Below are 17,986 nucleotides of genomic sequence, written 5' to 3'. Positions count from 1 at the left end.
GGGGGGGGCCCTAGAACAGGAGTGTCCCACAAACCCGAAGGGGCATTCAAGTGCTGGCACAAATACTAAGGAACGTTCAAGTTCACGCTCTGGGGGTGTCCTTGGTCAGCTTGTGGAAGGAGGAGAACTTGTCCCTTCACAAGCTACTTCCTACTTTGGGTTATTTCAGCTCACTCTCCAGAACCCCAAGACTTAGATGAACCCGACAGGCAATGAGGTGGGGGTCTGGGTCAGAGAAAACAAGGGCCTTGGGTCACACAGACCTAGCATCTCGCTAAGTCTTTTTGTTTTGTTTTGTTTTTTGCTTTTTGGGTCACACCCAGCGATGCACAGGGGTTACTCCTGGCTCTTCACTCAGGAATTATTCCTGATGGTGCTCGGGGGGCCATATGGGATGCTGGGAATCCAACCCGGGTTGGTCGTGTGCAATGCAAAGGCTCTACCTGCTGTGCTATCGCTCCAGCCTTGTTGCTTAGTCATTCTTGCATTTCTGTGTGACCTGATCTCAAGTTTGCACAATTGTCAACTGCTGAGAAACCCTCAGTGGGCCAGGTGAGGTTTGGTGGGGGTGGCGGATGTCTCTACTCAAGGCTCCCCATTCAAGCTGTCCCCACACTGTCCCTGGCCCTCTCTGGAGTTTCCTGGAAGTGATCTGCTTCCGGCTCATTTCAAAGGGGCAGTGCCCTGTGACTCACGTGGGACAGAGGGGTGCAACATTGTGCTGGCTTGCTCACAGCTTCTTTGTTTTTCTTGAATGTTTCTTTTTAAATTTTATTTTCATAAGGTTGTTCACATTAATTGATTGCATTTAAAATTTCATCACCAATCCCACCACCATTACACCTTCTCATCACCATTATTTCAAATATTCCAACCACCACTCATTCAATCCTGCCTACCAGGAGCAGATGGTAGATAATTCATTTTCTATTGCTTAGTATGAATATCATGAGAGGTCGCATGGTGATGAAAGCGGCCGCGCATTTCTGGAATTCTAAAATTGTGAATGGTTGGGATCCAGAGACATCTCTGTAGGGAGCTAATTCATTTTGAGATTCATTTGGGATTCTCAGACCAAAGACATTGATGTGCTGAGATGGTGCTGGAGGCAGATCGTGGGCGTGACAGCCAGGACCCCAAGGGGACAGGGAGGGATGGCCCATCTCTGATGCCAGCACGAGACCTGGAGTCTTAGTCCCTGAACCCGCATACCTGAGGTGCTCTTGGCTTCTTAACGCTTCCTTAGTTTCTGGTCTTACAGCTCCTTCTCATCGGGGGATGCTGGGGAACTTCTCCCCCCTTTAGTCCCTCCCATTTCCCCCAATTCTGCCCTGTCGCTCTGGTCTATAGACCCCGATGGTCACAGTGGAATGGGGTCCGGTCACTGTGCCTAATCCTGACCTTGGTAGTGACCAGGATAGATGGAGCTAAGGGCCACACTGGCAGGCAGCTGCAGGAATCTCAGGCGGCCAGAAAATTCTGCACATCAGGGTCATGAGTTGGCTCTGAAGGCCTCAGGGTGGCAATGCATCCCGCTGGCCCAGAGTTCTGTTCTCTCAGGTGGCATGGGTGCAGGTGGGTAGTTCCAAGCATATAGAAGATATTAGTGGGTTAGGGGACTGTCCCCTCTTACAGCTGTCCCCTCCAGCCCTTCACCAGGGCCCAGCTGTTCCCCTACTCATTACTCTTCTTGGCAGACTATCCTAAGTGCAGGCATATATCCTTCTAGAAGGGACTGTGGAAATCAGGGCTTTAGCAGGTGGAGTAGTCCAACTGGGGCATGGGTGCTTGCCCTGAGTGGTCTGCTGAGGCAAGGGGAGCCCTCTGGTGTTTTCCCCTCTGTGGGTCTGGGGTGCAGCAGGGTCTGTGGCAGTGACGCACACCCCATGCGGTTCCCATGCCGCTGAGCTAACATGAAGAGTGCAGTTCCCATGCAGCTGTGCCCACGCAGGGTTTCACAGGCAGAGTTGGTGAGCCTTGGAGGGTGGGGGGGGGGGAGTATTTCCCCCACCCAGTGTCCTTGATGAAGTGACTGAACCTCTGGACTTCTCATCTGTCAGACGGCTCTGAGAGGTGCCCCTGTGGGGTGCTCCAGATGGGGTGCGCCATGCAGGCCCTCACTGGTCGCATTGTTCTCTGTGTTGATGGCACAATCCTGGTGATCCATGGAAGGTCCCCATGGCCCTGGGCCCCGGATGGGGTGGGGTGGGGGGGTCAGTGACTCCGAACTGGAATCTCACCTGGCCCTCATGGAGCTGGTGGAAGAGAAGGGAGCTCCTCTGCCACCCACCCCCCCTCGCTCAGCCCTCTGTGCCCCCAAAGGCGGTGCCTGGGCACAGACAGAGTGCTCCGGAAGCCTGCCAGGCCGTGTCCCAGAGAAGAGGCAGCCCCTACCCTGTGCCCAGCACTGCCCACCGGGCACAGCAGGGTGACTGTGGCACTTGTGAGGGAGTCTGCTTTTCTCTGAAGCTATTTTCAGCTCTCAGATGTGATGAGGCTCCCCCTTTCCCAGAGGGTTCATTCACCCCCAACCCTGGGCTCTGTTCTTATTGTGGGTGGCCTTGGGGAAGTGGCAAATGACTTGCAGGGTGAAGCCCTGGCAGTCTGCCGGGAAGAGGTGGGACCATAACCTCCTCTCTGGCCACCCCCTACCCTTCTCTGCTGTGAGTTCTGACTGTTGGGCTCCTGTGCTTCAGGGGCCCTGGAGAGAGAGAGTGGGAGTCAGGGAGCTTCTCTTGTAGGGCACTGAGGCCCACACCTGGCCTGTGAAGGTCATTAGTAGATGCTGCAGGGCCGGTCCTTCTCAAGGTCAGGCCCGGTCAGTGCTGAGGGTCACAGGCAGGATCCAGGTGGGGCTGGGCCTCCTGCCATGTGTCTGAAGGCCCAGGCTGGACAGTGGGGTTCCTGTGGGGCGAGGTGGCATGGGTTATAGGGGTTCGACCAGGAGTGACTTTTGAGGATCCCTGTTGGGGGGCGTGGGCAGTGCAGCCTGGTACCCCAGCCCCTGGGGCCTGGCAGCACACGGGAGACGTGGGATGGGACCTTCACCAGGTTTGGGGACAGGCCACCGGCAGGGGCCTCGTGCGGGCCCCAGAGGGTCTGGGGCAGGCTCATCCGCGGGTCCAGGAGACCCCAGCGGGTCCAGGGATGCCCCGTCTCACGGCGCTCTCTCCCTCTCCGCAGCCCGGCCAGTACACGGCGCCCAGCCCGCACCTGACGGTGTACACGGGCACCTGCGCGCCGCCCTCACCGTCCCCGCTGTCGCCGTCCTGCCGCTCCCCGCGGCGCCCCTTCCCGTCGCCCGCGCGCTTCATGCGGAGGCCCAGCAGCACCGTGTGCCCCTCGCCCATCCGGGGGCCCCTGGAGGGCTCAGGGGGCGCCGAGCAGAAAGGGGAGGCCGGCGAGAGCAGCGACGTCGCGGCGGGCGGCGGCGCGCGCGCTCGGACCCAGGCGCGGGGCCCGTCCCGGGCGCGCATGGCCCTGACCTTCGGCCGCTTCCTGCGCCGTGGCTGCCTGGCCTCCCCCGTCTTCGCCCGGCTCTCGCCCAAGTGCCCGGCCGTGTCCCACGGGAAGGTGCAGCCCCTGGGGGAAGCGGGCCAGCAGCTGCCCCGGCTCAAGTCCAGGAGAGTGCCCAAGTAAGGGGCAGGGTGCGCGGTGCGAGGCGCGCGCGTGTGCGCATGGGGTGCGTGCGCGGGCACCCGGGTGTGGGTGCATGCGGTATGGGTGCATGAGGCGGGCATCCAGGTGGGGGTGCGTGCGGCGGAGTGGGGGTATGGGTGTATGCAGCGGTCCCCCGGGAGCGGGGTGCATGCACATGGAATGGGCATGTGTGTCTGTGGGTTGCATCTGGGGAATCCTCCTCTAGTTCTTGCTGGAAAACAACAGGGCCCAGCTCTCCCCAGAGGTGACCCCTCTCCACCCCATTTTGGTGGAACTGCAAGTTCTACCGTACACCTCTGGGTCCCGAGGTGGCTCTCTGGGTCCAGAGCAAAGGCTCTAAGAGGGGCTGGGTTACCCCTCAAACGGATGGCAGAAAGGAAAGCTGTGCATAGTGCTAAACAGAACACCATCCCCACCTTTATTTGGTTTGGGAAAAGACAACTGTGGGGGTACGGGCGGCAGGAGTTATCCCTGCACCAATTTACTTGTTTCTGGGCTTCACCCACCCTGTCTCAGAGAAGGATGGCACCTGCTGAGGTCTTAGGTTGCCATGAGTGTCTGTGGTGATGTATGTATGCATATATGTATCTCTCTCTCTCTCTACACACACACACACACACACACACACCCATATATGTGTGTATCTATGTGTGTGTGAATGTGTGTGTGTGTGTATTTTGGGCCACACTCAGGGGTTACTCCTGACTCTATGCTCAGGGCTCATTCATGGAGGTGCTCAGGGAACTGTATGGGGTGCCGGGGATCAAGCCCTGGTAGCTACATACAAAGCAAGCACCTACCCGCTCTATAATCACCGCCCCCTCCCACCCCAGCAATATTTTTGAGGCACAGATGGGCCCAGAGGTGACCACACCTCTATGCCTGTGCCTGTCGGGGAGGAGAGGTCAGAGTTCAGGCATGTCCACGGATTTCTCCCAACCAGCCACGGATGATGGTTGCTTTCAGCTTTGCAGCCACTGTCCAGCTTCTCACGGAGGCATGGGGTTTTAAAAAGTCTCTTTTCGTAGGGATCCACGTCATCAGCTTAAAGGGGTGGAGGGCGGAGTACTGGAAAGTAAAGGCACTCCCTGAGCTCGTCGTCAAAACCATACAAACTCAAGCTCTTTGATAAAGAAGCAAGAGCATCTTCCGAGTGCCCTTGAGCCACACAATTAACCGATAAAATGGACCACTGTGCTGATGTTTGCACCCTTAGCCTTAGACACCTGCATTGGCATCCCTCTGCAAGGGGGCTCGAGGGGGGGGGGGGTGTTGCTGGCCCTCCTGCTCCCACCCCACTTGCCTTTCTTTGTGCCTGAAGTTTTTTCCAGATCAAAATGGATGTGCCTATGGACAGTGGGACGTGTCTGGTGGACTCGGAAGATACCGGCACGGGAGAATCAGGGGACCAGGCCATGGAGAAGGAGGTCATCTGCCCCTGGGAGAGCATGGCGGAGGGGAAAGCAGGCTGAGTCGGGGGCCTCCACAGGAAGTTGCTCCTGGCAGACTCTGCTGCATGGGGCCGTAGGATATGCTTGCTCTCAAACCAAAGTGCATTAAGTTTCTATTTGGGGGCCAGAGAAGCAAGACGAGATGGATGATAGGGAAGAGTGTTCTGACTGGGCTCCCGACCCTTCCCCTTCCTCCTGACTCCCCTCCTTCGGCAGAAGAAAGGCATGTGAACCAGAAGACTTGACTTGCTGCCTTAAAACCAATAAAAGGTTAACTTCTAAAAGTCTCTTGCAAAGGGATGGCCGTGTGTCTGCTGTTGCTGATGACTTGTGAGCTTTTGCGCTTGATGACTTTGGATTTTCATTCATATAAGTAAAGTTGAGGGCTTCTTTGGTTTTTCTGGACCAAAGGACACTAATTACTTCTAAGAACCTCCTCCAAGACTAGACTTATGGGTGCATACCGGGTGAAGATGGGATTGAGACATGCTTCAGGCTGAGGCATCATGCAGGAGTTAGGGAAAAGCATCTTGTGTGTGGTTCAGATCCACCTAGAAGCAGGCTCAGGGCTAGGAACCCAGGAAGGCTAAAAATCCAGGGAGCAAGACAAAGGGGTTGGAGCACCACCGAGGATGGTGCGGGGTAACCCCTGGGGAAGGAGAAGTCGGCAACTAGTGTTTCAATGGCTGCTCCAAGCAAGCTTGAGATTGGCTGCTGGGGGGTTCTTCAGCCAAGGGGGCGCTTGCAAGGAAATATTCCCCTTCTCACCCTCAGCCAGTCAAGACAGAGAGCAGAGGAGTGAGACAAGATGGCCAAATCCAGAGGAAAACATTGAGGAAAGAAAAGGAAGGGTGGGGAATATGGGGAATGGGTAACAGGGTCTTCATCAGGGGGAAGCCCAGGAAATGTGGGCAACCTTCTCTTTTTATATGCTTTGTAGTAGGATGCTGGCCAAGCATTCTGTATTGGGTTTAAGACAAAGAGCAGGATATTTGAAAGGGGTATGTCTTGCACATGATGGGTGTAGATCCTGAGTCCCTCTTGGGTCCTTCCCAGGAATGTTTCCTGCTAGGGCCATTTTTTTCTTACCTTCCCCTGCCTGTCTCCTCTTGTCCCTATGTTGCTACATCAGTTGCAGCCTCATCATGGTAAGCCTTTGGTCAGGAAGCCTGTCTCCTGGGCCTGACTGTGTCAGTGGCCCTGTCTGTGGTTCCTGCCGCAGATCTGAAAATGCATTTTCAGTCCATTGCATTTACACAAATCCGGTGGGCTTTTCAGGAGGTTTCTTTCTGTTTTATTTTCTTTCTTCTGTTTTGGGGCCACACCCGGCAGTGCTCAGGGATGACTCCTGGTGGGGTGGCCATAGGTTTGTGACCTGAGTGTGGCCCTCCTTGCTTTATTCAGTCTTCCACGCTACCATACTTGCTGAGCTGCACGCTGTACATGAGGCTGTGCTGATGCTCTGTGGGCAAGAGCCTAGGCCTCATGCAAGGCGCCCAGCACAGAGGTTCTCTCATCTGGGGACACTGAAGGCTCGAACACACAACTGGTGGTTCAGAGTGGGGGCCAGGGATCTGCTGACCTCTAGTGGACAGAGACCAGGGTTGAGGGTGCATAGCCCTTCCTGCGAAGGACAGACATCCCCCCCCACCCCCACCCCCGCCTCCCCAGAAAGAGGATTTCTCCCTGAGTATCAGGGCCAGGCCTGAGAAATCCTGCAGCATAAGGGGACAGGCTGTGCTGACAGGCCTGTACCCCGGGTCACTGTTTCATGTCAAACCTCTGAAGTGTTGCCACAGAGGATCGTGCTGGGATTGTAGTCAGATCAGACATTGAGAGGAAGGGTTACACAGTGGTCGAAACTAATTTTTTTGGCAGGGGATACACACCCAGCAATGCTCAGGGGTTACTCCTGGGTTCTACATTCAGAAATTACTTCTGGAAGTGCTTGGGGGAACCAGTGCTCGGCGGGGGGGGTGTCACACCCAGCAGTGTTCAGCGGTTACTTCTGGCTCTGCATTCAGGAATTACTCCTGGAAGTGCTCTGGATACCAAGATCAAACTCAGGTGGGCCGTATGCAAGGCAAACGCCCTCCCTGCTATGGGTTGTATACTATCACTCCAGCCTGAAATGTTTTTAAGGTGAACTGCGTAGTCATTAGAGGGGAATAAAAAAAAAAAATTATCCCTCCACCCCTCCCACTCCACAGCTTTGAGAATTTAGCGAAGAGTCAAGAGCCCTTCCTTTATTTTCAGTCTGATGACGTACCAGATTGGGTCCCTGGTGAGTCTTTTCTCTGCGCTTTTCAGAGGAATGGTGGGCAACTGCGAGGTTCTGCCGCGGACTTGCTGACCACCCAGGGACACCATGGGGGATTCTTGCTAAAAGAGCATCTAGTTTTGAGTCTCCAAAATCCACTTCTTAGACTCCTGAGCTGAGGACTCAGTCATTTAGCAATCGAGACAGAAGGGGAACAGGCCAGGTGAAATTGGGGTATGGCCCTGACAAAAACAAAAATCACCTGGTATGGAAGGTCGAAAAAGGGAGGCCAAGGTGGTGCCTGATAACCCGGGTGACTGAGATCCTGGATAAATAATCATTTCAGCATTCTCTGCCCTTTTTTAATGGCCCCCATCCCGAGAGCACAATAAAGAAATGCTTGCCCACCCGCCTTTGTTATCAAAGGGGGAGGCTTCAGCTATTCAAGTTCCTGCCCTCAGACCCCCCTTGCCATAGGCAGGAAGCATACTTACATTACTCCCCCCTCCCTTGCCTTTCCCTAAATAAAGTTTTTGACTGGATTTGACCTTTTGCTCACCTTCACTTTCACCGTTGGTCACATGGGAACAAGAACCTGCACATCTATGCCTGCTGCCACCCTCGGGGTGAGGAAAGAGGCCAGAAGTGCCTCATAAGGTAAAGGGGTGTGTGCATGAATTCATTGGTTTTCAAAACTGATCTAAAAATGGGAGCCATGATTTATTTACTGGGGGGCTTCCAAGTGGTATTCAGGGGCTTGGAGGTGCCTCCAAACAGTTCAGTGCTGTGCTGTTCAGGCCCTAAGGTGCTGGGGGCCACCCGGTCACTACAGAGATGCCCAGAGGTCTCCATAGCCACACCTGGCAGGGTTGGGAGGTACTGTGGGACCAGGGATGGAGCCGGGTTGGGGACCTACCTGCAAGGCGCGCTCCCTAGTTCTTACACTGTCTCCCGACCTCTCCAATGAGATTCAGAATAAAGCAGTCTATACTCTGGGCTAGTACCAGCCTGCTTGTCTGGAAACAGGGAGAATCCAAGCCTGGTCCTGCATAGCCGTGTTCTTGGGGTCGTAAGGAGAGACACGCCTACATCAACCCAAAGTGACTGGGGCTGGAAGGTCTCTTGCTGGATTTGGGAAGATTCTGGAGAGAGTGCAGAAACAGAGAACCTGGGAGGGAGGGAAGGGGTGAGACGGGGGGGAGTTTCCATCTCTGTCACATTTGTGTACCAAGCAGGAGGCGAGCAAATGCCAGAGAAAATCCAGAGAGAAGGGTAAGTAGTTTTCAGAAATATTTTATTATTATTATTATTATTATTATTATTATTATTATTGAGTAACTGTGAGATATAGTTGCAGGCTTTCATGTTTCAGTTTCAATCATATAATGATCAAACACCCATCCTTCCACCAGTGCACATTCCCCACCACCAGTGTCCCCAGTATCCCTCCTTTACAACCCTCCCCCTACCTCTATGGCGGACAATTTTCCCCATACTCTTTCTCTACTTTTGGGCATTATGGTTTGCAATGCAGATACTGAGAGGTTATCACGTTTGGTCCTTTATCTACTCTCAGACACATCTTCCATCCCGACCGATTCCTCCAACCATCACTGTCTTAGTGATCCCTTCTCTAAGGGATCCCCCAGAAAGACTTTTCCTTAAATAAACCTTTCTGCTTACTTCTCCCCTAAGCCCTGAGTGATGAGTCTCTGTCTGGCCAGTAATATTAAAACCCATCCCCGAAGAAATTGAGCTGAATTCCAAACCTAAATAACAAACCAGCCACAGCAAGCTTGGAGGGGCAGGCTTGTCCTCACTGCCAAGGTCCAAACCTGTCTGGGGTTTGCAGGGAAGAGGGAAGGAGCCTCGGGGAACCCGCCTACTAGGGGCTGCGTTGCTCCTCTTGGTGTCTCAGAGGTCCAGCCCCCTGCCCTGGGCATCTGCCTGGCCTTCGCCAGAAGAGGGAGACCAAGGTTCACGGATCCCCGAAGCAAGGCAGCCAGTTCCCTCGGAGGAACCCTGAGAGTCCCGTGGGAGAAGGAGAGCCTGGGGGAAGCTTTCTGGAGATCGGGGGATGTGGAAGAAACTGGGGTCCCCTACGTGCTGTGTTCTCCCATCTTCCCATGTCTTCAGCCCAAGAATCCCTGGAGCAGGTCCAAGTGGGGAGCCATGGGGTGTGTGTGTGGAGGAGGGGTGCTGTCCCCAGCCCCTGCAGAGTACAGGGAGTACTCTATACTCAGTACCCTCCTTGGCAGTCCTGATGCAGGTTACTTGGGCTGCTGTGGTCTGGGGAGCGCGGAGTGCTGATGCTCTGATCCTGTACCTTTGGTGGAGGAGAGACCGGACTGAGGATGGTGGGGGGAGGCTCACCCCCTCAATGACAGAGCTCTGTGGCTGAAGGGGCTACAGTGACACCCACACAGTCTCTCCCGCTGGGACCCCAACTCAGCTTCTTCCACCTGGGACCCCCTGAACAGCCCCGCCCCCCCTGAGACCCCAGAACATCCCCTCCCCTGCACAGTCCCTCCCCCCTGGGGCCCCAGCACAGTTCACCTCCCACCCAGGGACGCTCCCCCTGGAACCGCTGCATAGCCCCTCTTCCCTAGGACTCCAGCTCAGACTCAGGGACCCCAGAACAGCCCCTCCCCCTGCGACTCCAGCTCAGCTCCTCCCCCCTGGGACCCCAGCATAGCTCACCCCCCCCCCCCGGGACCTCAGAACAACCCCTCCCCAGTGTGTCTGGAGCCCTTTGTGCTCTGTGGCCATGGGCAGTCTTGTGAGTGAGTCCTGCAGAGTTAGCAATTCCTGGACATGGCCTCTGTGTCCCTCCTCTGTGACATGGAGGGGGAGGGAAGCCCCGAAGGCTAAGGGAGGTGCTGGGGTGAAGTGGGGTTCAGGAGAGGCAGCTGAGCTCATGCCCTGGGGCTGTCATGGCTCGGTCTCTCCTCACAACCTTGGGAAATCCCTTTCTAGGTATGCAGAGGTGGTATCGGGTTAAGGTGCGTGTCATGCATATGATCCCCCAGGACACATGGGTGTGACCACAGAGCCCTATGAGCACTGAAGCACCTTCTCTGGCATCATAGAACCTGAGCAGCTCCTACCCTCAGACCCTCTCCGGGATCTGCCAACCTCATTGGCTGAGAATCATTCTTTTGTTTGTTTCAGGACACACCTGGCAATGGTCCAGTGTTACTCCTGGCTTTGTGCTCAAGAATTAGTCCTGGCAGTGCTTGTGGGACTATGTAGGATGCTGGGGATACTACTTAGGTCAGCTGTGTGATAGGCAAGTGCTCTACCCACTGTACCATCGCTCCAGCCCCCTGAGAATCATTCTTTGTCAATTCATTTATTTTCTACCTTCCTTCCACCTCTCCCCCTCCCTCCCTCCCTCCCTCCCTCCCTTCCTTCCTTCCTTCCTTCCTTCCTTCCTTCCTTCCTTTCTTCCTTCCTCCATCTATTCATCCTTCCATTCATTCATCCATCCTTCATTAATCCAACCTTCTTTCTTTCCATCTACCCATTCTTCCATCCACTCATCCTTCCATCCATTCAGCTAGCCAGTTAGCCAGCCACATACCAACCCTTGTTTTTGGAAAGTCACACTGGGCATTTGCTATGCTGTCACGAATAGACCTTACTTTCCAGAAGTCTCTGTAGACCTGGGGAGCATTCCTTTAGACTAAGAAGTAGAATCCACTGTCTTAACATTGCAGAGCATGATGGCTCAGAGCGACTGAGACAAAACTTCCCTTCTGTCTTCCATAAAAATTGCAATTAGGATAATATCTGCCTCCTAGAGATGTGTGAAAATGAGCCGATCTGTCAAAAAAAGTTCAAATAAGTTACCGTACCATGTACAAATTTGATGGATATTAACACAAGGGGGTAGAGAGGGAAAGAGTCATGTAAATAAGGTCAATGGGTCCCAGAGCGTGGCTCTGTGTATGAGCAGTGCGTAGAGAGCTTTCATATACCTAGATCCAATAAAATGCCAAAGAACATCCTAGATATTATCCAGAGAAAAGAGAAGGCACAGAAGTAGGTGTCATTCACTTCTCTGAGGAGCTGGCTCAAGACACGCGCTGGTGGAAGAGAAAGAGAGAGCTTAACAGGCTGAGCGCAGACTGTGTGGAGGAGGCCTAAGCTCAATCCTTGGTACCACATGGATCCCTGGGTGTGACTTTCCTGCCAAAAAATTAAAAGATACCTTCTGGTACCAGGATACCATTAACTCTCTCCTCATAGACCACTCCCCTGCCCAGCCCCACTGAGCCATTAGTGTTGGTTGGTTTGCTTGGGGCCACCAGTGTAAAGTTTAGTATTCATTTATTTATGCTTGTGGGGCTCAGGGTCACGGGGGGTGGGGGGCGATGATGTAGGTTCAGTGTGAAGATCTATCGGTGCAGTGCTAAGAGCCAGTGCTGGGTCAGGTTGAGGTGCACACAGCACTGTGGCCCCAACATGCCAGGCACATGCCAGGCACAAGCTCTCCCACGTGAGTCATACCTGCAGCCTGTGTCACCTCTCTGCCAGTGTAAACTTTAGCAGGAAGGAGGGAAGGTTTATTAGGATCTCAGTGACAGCCTTGCATCTCATGTGAAACAGCTCTCTCTCTCTCTCTCTTTAACTTTTTGGGTCACACCCGGTGATGCACAGGGATTAATTCTGGCTCTGCACTAAGGAATTACTCCTGGAAGTGCTCAGGGGACCATATGGGATTCTGGGAATCGAACCCGGGTTTGCCGCTTGCAAGGCAAATGCCCTACCCACTGTCACTCCAGTCCCTGATACAGCTCTTTGAGAGATTGTGGAGCTCTTTGCACCAAACATCCTCTGCCTGGCTCTCCAGTCTGAAATCTTTGTGTGGGTGTCAAAGAGAAGAGCCTGAGTTCTGGAGGGAAGCAACGCCAAGGACTGGTTTTGGTTTCTTGGTTGGGTCCTGCCCGGAGGCTGCCCATGCATCTTCATTCTATCTTCTCCAGTGCCTTATACCCCTGGATCTTTCTGGAGAAACAAACTCCATCCCCTCTTTCCTCCCCCTCACCCAGGAGTAGGCTTCAGGATGTCAGTTACATTGACATCAGGTGCTTCCAGAATCATTCTGGGTTCTCGTAGCAGGGAGTCCCACCCTGGTGACAATTGGATTAAGGGTGATTGACTAAAAGGTTCTGCCTGCAGATGTTTGCTGAAAATTAACATTGCCATAGTAGTATGGCGTCAGGCACCTGGGTTGCGGGCTACTAAGGGCCTTGAGGATGAGGATGGTTAGGGTTTCCTGGCTGGTTCTGAGGGGACACTATATTAGGGTCAGTCTTTGGCTGTGCTTCTGGACTGGGGATGACCCGAGATGCTAGAAGCTGGTGACAGGAAGACAGAAAAAGGCCTTCAGGAGTCGAAGAAACTGGAAAACGAAGCTTTGAGTCTATGGGAGTTGGCTTAAAACTCTCCGGGCAAGAGATGTGGGCTGTGAAGCGAACTTAGTTAGAATCGGATCTCTAAGGAGGGGGATGCACATGTCCTTCTTGGCTTGAAAGACCAAATGAGATGCCTTGGGGGTGTTTGCAGCCGCTGCCCAGGGAGCTGGTCCTTTCCCAAGAGATGGGGCCTCTCTGAGGGTGTCTCAGCACTGCTACGACATTCAAGATTTACTCAACACCCTTTCTCAGGACATTAGTGGGCAGTTGGTATTTTCTAAATTGTCAGGGCATGCAAACACGCTTGAGGGACCAGGAGATGGTGCAGTGGGGAGGCATTTGCCTTACCTAGCTTCCATTCTTGGCACAAGTTCCTTTTTAAATGCTCAACACTATTGGGGGGGGGTCCCAGGACCCCAAGACTCAACAGGCCTGGGTGGCATCACAGCTTCAGGTCCTTGCACTGAACCAATGGACCAGTTGGCACAGAGTTGTCATTGTTGTCCCATTTGGGAGGTTCCACCGAAACTAAGCAAAAACAAAACACACACACATGTTAGAAAACGATAGAGTACCATGCGACTGGGGTCCTCCTAGACCATACGAAGTTTCTAGGGAAGGAGAGTGCCTGCCCTGAGACAGTCAGGGAGTTTGCAGATGAATTCAGGCCAAAGTTTAAATGGAAGGAGAGGGGGAGAAAGCGTTTTACCCGGCGGGCAACCATTCTAGCAAGGACAACCATGTGGCAAGTGGATAAAGAGGAGAGTGTTCTAGAGCAAGAAACCATTTCTTCAAGAAAGCATAGGAAATAATGCTGTAAATGGAGTGGAGAGCCCACACCATAGACTCCCTTGAAGAAGTAAAAGTGGGTAGGAGGGACTGGAGGGACAGTATCGAGGGTAAGGCAATTGACTTGCCCATGGTTGACGGGGTTTGATCTCTGCCACTCTGAGCACAGAGTCAGGAGTAAGTCTTGAGTATAGCTGGGTGTGGCCCACAAACCCTAAAGAAAAAGAAATAGAAAAAATGAGGGTAGGGGAGGCTTTTTTTTTTCCTTTTTGAGTCACATCCGGTGATGCACCGGGGTCACTCCTGGCTCTGCACTCAGGAATTACCCCTGGCAGTGCTCTGGGGACCATATGGATGCTGGGAATCGAACCCGGGTGAGCCGTGTGCAAGGCAAACTCCCTACCCGCGGTACTATAGCTCCAGCCTCCAGGAGAGGCTTTTGGTGTTGACGAAGGCTGATGAACCTGCTCTTCAGGAAATTGAATTGGAGACTTTGAGGCACACGGGAATAGTAAGAGTTCTCTGGAACAGGAAGTGCTTGAAAACCTCCATGAAACGGAAGAGGTAGGGGGACTAGGCAAGGATGGGAAAAAACAGAACAGTCAGAGGTATTGCAAAGCCTGGACCTTGACATGGGGAAGGGAGAGAGCAGAGCTAATGATGGCCGAGGCAGGCAAGGCTGGTGTTGGGAGAGGGGGAAGATGGTAATGTGGAGAGACCTCGTGAAACAGCGCAGGGAATATCCTTAGAGAAGAACGAAAAGGTGGAAATCCTGACAGCAGAGGAGAGAACTGAGAGAGAGTGTGAAGGGAGAGGAGAGATGAAAGAATTCTCAAGGAATGGAGGCGAGAATGAGCCAAAGGGAGGTGGGTGGGTGGGAGTGGGGGAATTGCTCAGCTGTGTGAAGGGCCCAGTAGTTAGAGAGCAAGAGTTTCCACTGGAGGCGTTTTGGGCGGTTGAGTCCCTGGATGTGTGATTGTTCCAGGTCATGAGTTTTCAAAGGCAATTGCCTTCGCCCCACTGTTATCTTAGCTTCTGAGTCCGTCCTTGAGTTGGTTTTCTCTGAAGACTCACTACACGTATTTGATCTCCTGAGTCACATTTCCAGTGACTTTCAACCCCTTCTCCTCATTCCAAGACATAGTTGAAATTCCCTTCTTATGAACTCTGCAGGGGGAAGTTTTTTTTTCTCTTATCCTTAAACAACTTTTTCTTTCACATTTGCTTCACCTCTTTGACCCTTGGTGTGTGATGAGAGGCATGTAAGTGATATTTTTTCTTTCCTCATACATATTTATGAGCATCAATGTTTTATCTGTAGCTTAGTGGTCTTAAAATTTGTACCACAAAACTTTATTTTTTTAATATATGATTCTATCCCACTTAGGAATGTGAAGTTTGAAAGGAACTTGGAAAAAGGGAGGTTATTTCTCATTCATATTTTTCCCCATTTTAGTCATGGAAAATTAGGTAGCTCTTAATGAGCAATTCTGATTCTTAGTTCTTCTGATTTTTTCAGGGTGCTGAAAAATCACTTAAATCACTTAACTTCCCGTTAGTCGTCGATTTGCTCGAGCGGGCGCCAGTAACGTCTCCATTTGTCCCTGTCGCGTGCTAGTGTAGCCCAATGGCATCTGTTCACTTCGGGAACATGAAGAGCCTCAAACCGATCGTTCATGATCTTCACGAAGAAGTCTGACCATCTGGTAGGTGGGCAGCCACGCGGTCTTTTGACATCCCGTGGAATCCAGTCAGTAACAGCTCTAGTCCAGCGGTTGTCTTTAAATCTCATTATGTGACCAGCCCATCTGATTTTTGACACCTTGGCAAATGAGACAGTGTCCCTGATTCTTGATCGTCAACAGATGTTGGAACTCCGGATTTTTTCCTCTCATTTGAGTGAAACGTGATATTCCAAGCACAACTCTTTCTATTCTTCTTTGGGAGACCTGAATAGCGTTCTCATCCTGTTTGCGTAGGGCCCACGTCTCTGAGGCATATGTTAATGCAGGAAGAACAGTGGAATCAAAGAGATGTGCCCGGAACCGGAGGTTCTTCGTCCTCTTAGCTATTTCTTCGACGTTCTTGAAGGTGTTCCAAGCCGCTCTCTTCCTCCTGCGCAGCTCGGGTGCCAGGTCATTTGTCATGTTGACTTCTCGACCTAGGTACACATAGCTGTTGCATTCGGAGATGGTCGTTCTGTTGAGAGTGAATGGGGCATCAGGAACGAGGCTGTTTCTCATAAACATAAACATTGTCTTCGTAAGATTCAGCTGTAGTCCTACCTTTCCACACTCACGGTCAAAGTCGGCCAGCATTTGTGCCGCTTGGCAGATGTTTGGTGTTATTAAAACAATGTTGTCAGCAAAGCAGAGGTGGTGTAATTGCCGACCATCTATCTTCACTCCCATTCCTTCCCATTCCAGTCATCGCATGATGTTCTCGAGGGTGGCACTGAAGAGTTTCGGTGAAATGGTATCACCCTGCTGAACCCCTCTCTTGACATCAACGATCACTTCTTTGTAGAATGGTGAGATCCTGGTAGTGAATCCCCAATACATCTCACGGGGGATCTTGATGTATTGGGCTTGAACGCCCTGATTGGCTAGGGCTTCAATGACCGCTTCCGTCTCAACAGAATCAAAGGCCTTCTTTAAATCAATGAACGTTAAACAGAGCGGCATCTTGAACTCCCGAGAAACCTCAATGAGTTTGGTTATTGTGTGGATATGGTTGATGGTGCTGAATCCTTTGCGGAACCCGGCTTGCTCGCATGGTTGTCCTTCATCTAGTGTTCTGCCAATCCTATTTAGGATGACTCGAGTGAACAACTTGTAGATGACAGACAACAGGCTGATAGGGCGATAGTTGCCAATGTCATGGATGTCTCCCTTCTTGAACAGTAGTACGGTCCTGCTGGTTTTCCATTGGGACGAAAACTTGCATTCAGACAGGTAGTGAGTGAAGAGCCGAGCCAGTGTATTGATGAGTACTGATGGCAGGTTCTTCAGGTGTTCAGGTCTGACCTTGTCTGGGCCGGGTGCTGTTTGTTTCTTTACCGACGAAATCACGTGTTGGATTTCGGAAGGGAGAACGTTGGGACGACATATCCATCCCATGGAATTTGGTATGTCGGCAAGTGGACATGGCTATCAAAGAGATTTGAGTAGAAGTCATGGATAATCTTCTCCCTTGCCGTTCTGGAGGATGTGATGGATCCATCAGGACGTCGGAGGGCAGTCATCTTGGTCTTGTAGTTGGCGAAGGACAGGCGGGTGTAACGAATACTTTTCCCAGCTTCTGCCGCATCTACCAGTACTTCTCCTCTTCTCTCCTTGAGGTCTTCCTTGATTGCATCTCTGCACTGCTTTGCGAGCTCGGACGTTAGGTTGCGGTTGCCTGAGGCATGCGCCAAACCACGCTGGCGAATTAGCTCAAGAGTTTTCGAAGACAGGCGTTTTTTTTGTGGCTATCTCTCTCTTGGCGTTCCTCGCACATTCATGGAGGTGCTGAACCAGTCGATCGTATTCCTCATCAATGTTGTCAACAATGGCATCTTCCCATGTTGCCGCAATAGTGCCAAAGAGTTCCCAGTTGGTGGTCGTTCTGGGAGTTCTCTTTTTGAACTTTGCAGCCCTTTCTCCCCGCTCTGTGAAGTAGAATTTTGCACGAAGGAGACGGTGGTCCGATCCTGTTCGGAATTTTGGGACAACAGCGACATCGGTCAGGCAAAACCGTCGATTGAATATGATGTGGTCTATTTCGTTGTGGAATTGTCCACCAGGAGACTCCCATGTCCAACGTTTAGATTCTGCCTTCTGGAACTGGAACTGTGAGTTACCATGGATGGTCTTGGTCGACATGATGAACTCAGACAGTCTCTCACCCTGTTCGTTCCATTCTAGGCCATGGGTCCCGATGTGAAGTTCTTCAGCTGATCTTCCCGGTCCTATCTTGGCATTAAAATCACCCACAATGATCTTGTAGAAGGTGTGGTCTTCTTTATAGAACTTCTCCAGTTCCATGTAGAATGTAGAACTTCTCGATTTCTCTTTCATCATAATGAGATGTTGGTGCGTAGACAACGAAGATAGAAACTGCAGGCAGTGAGCCACATCTATTCAAATGTAAACGTCCGATTCGGGTTGTTAGGCATTCGAATGAATCAATGCTCTTGGCCAAGTTTGTGTTGACAAGGACAACGACGCCTCCAACACCTCTTTTATCGCATGTTCCGAGGAATAATTCTTCTCCAGTGTCGAAAACGGCATGGTGAGATTCGTGCCTTCTTGTCTCGGTCAGACCAATGATGTCGTACTTGATCATTCGCGCTTGTACCATCAGGTCCTCGATGGATGTATCTGATGCTAGCGTACGTGCATTGAAAGTACAGACGATCATTTTTG

General features: G+C 52.2%; 1 protein-coding gene across 1 annotated transcript in view; it reads left to right on the top strand.

Annotated features, from left to right (window-relative positions):
- RGS9 (regulator of G protein signaling 9) overlaps window positions 1-5,409 on the top strand; it is a 65,090-nt gene extending 59,681 nt beyond the window's left edge. Inside the window, exons 18-19 of the mRNA XM_056127927.1 lie at window positions 3,184-3,635; window positions 4,982-5,409. Coding sequence (XP_055983902.1) covers window positions 3,184-3,635; window positions 4,982-5,132 — 603 coding nt within the window. The 3' untranslated portion in view covers window positions 5,133-5,409. The remainder of the gene's footprint in view (window positions 1-3,183; window positions 3,636-4,981) is intronic.
- The last annotated feature ends 12,577 nt before the right edge of the window (window positions 5,410-17,986 follow it).

The sequence above is a fragment of the Sorex fumeus genome, unplaced genomic scaffold (assembly GCF_029834395.1).
Source record: "Sorex fumeus unplaced genomic scaffold, SorFum_2.1 ptg000063l, whole genome shotgun sequence".
NCBI lineage: Eukaryota > Metazoa > Chordata > Mammalia > Eulipotyphla > Soricidae > Sorex > Sorex fumeus.
The sequence above is the reverse complement of the archived record's forward strand: the minus strand, read 5'-3'. Positions and strand labels throughout refer to the sequence as shown.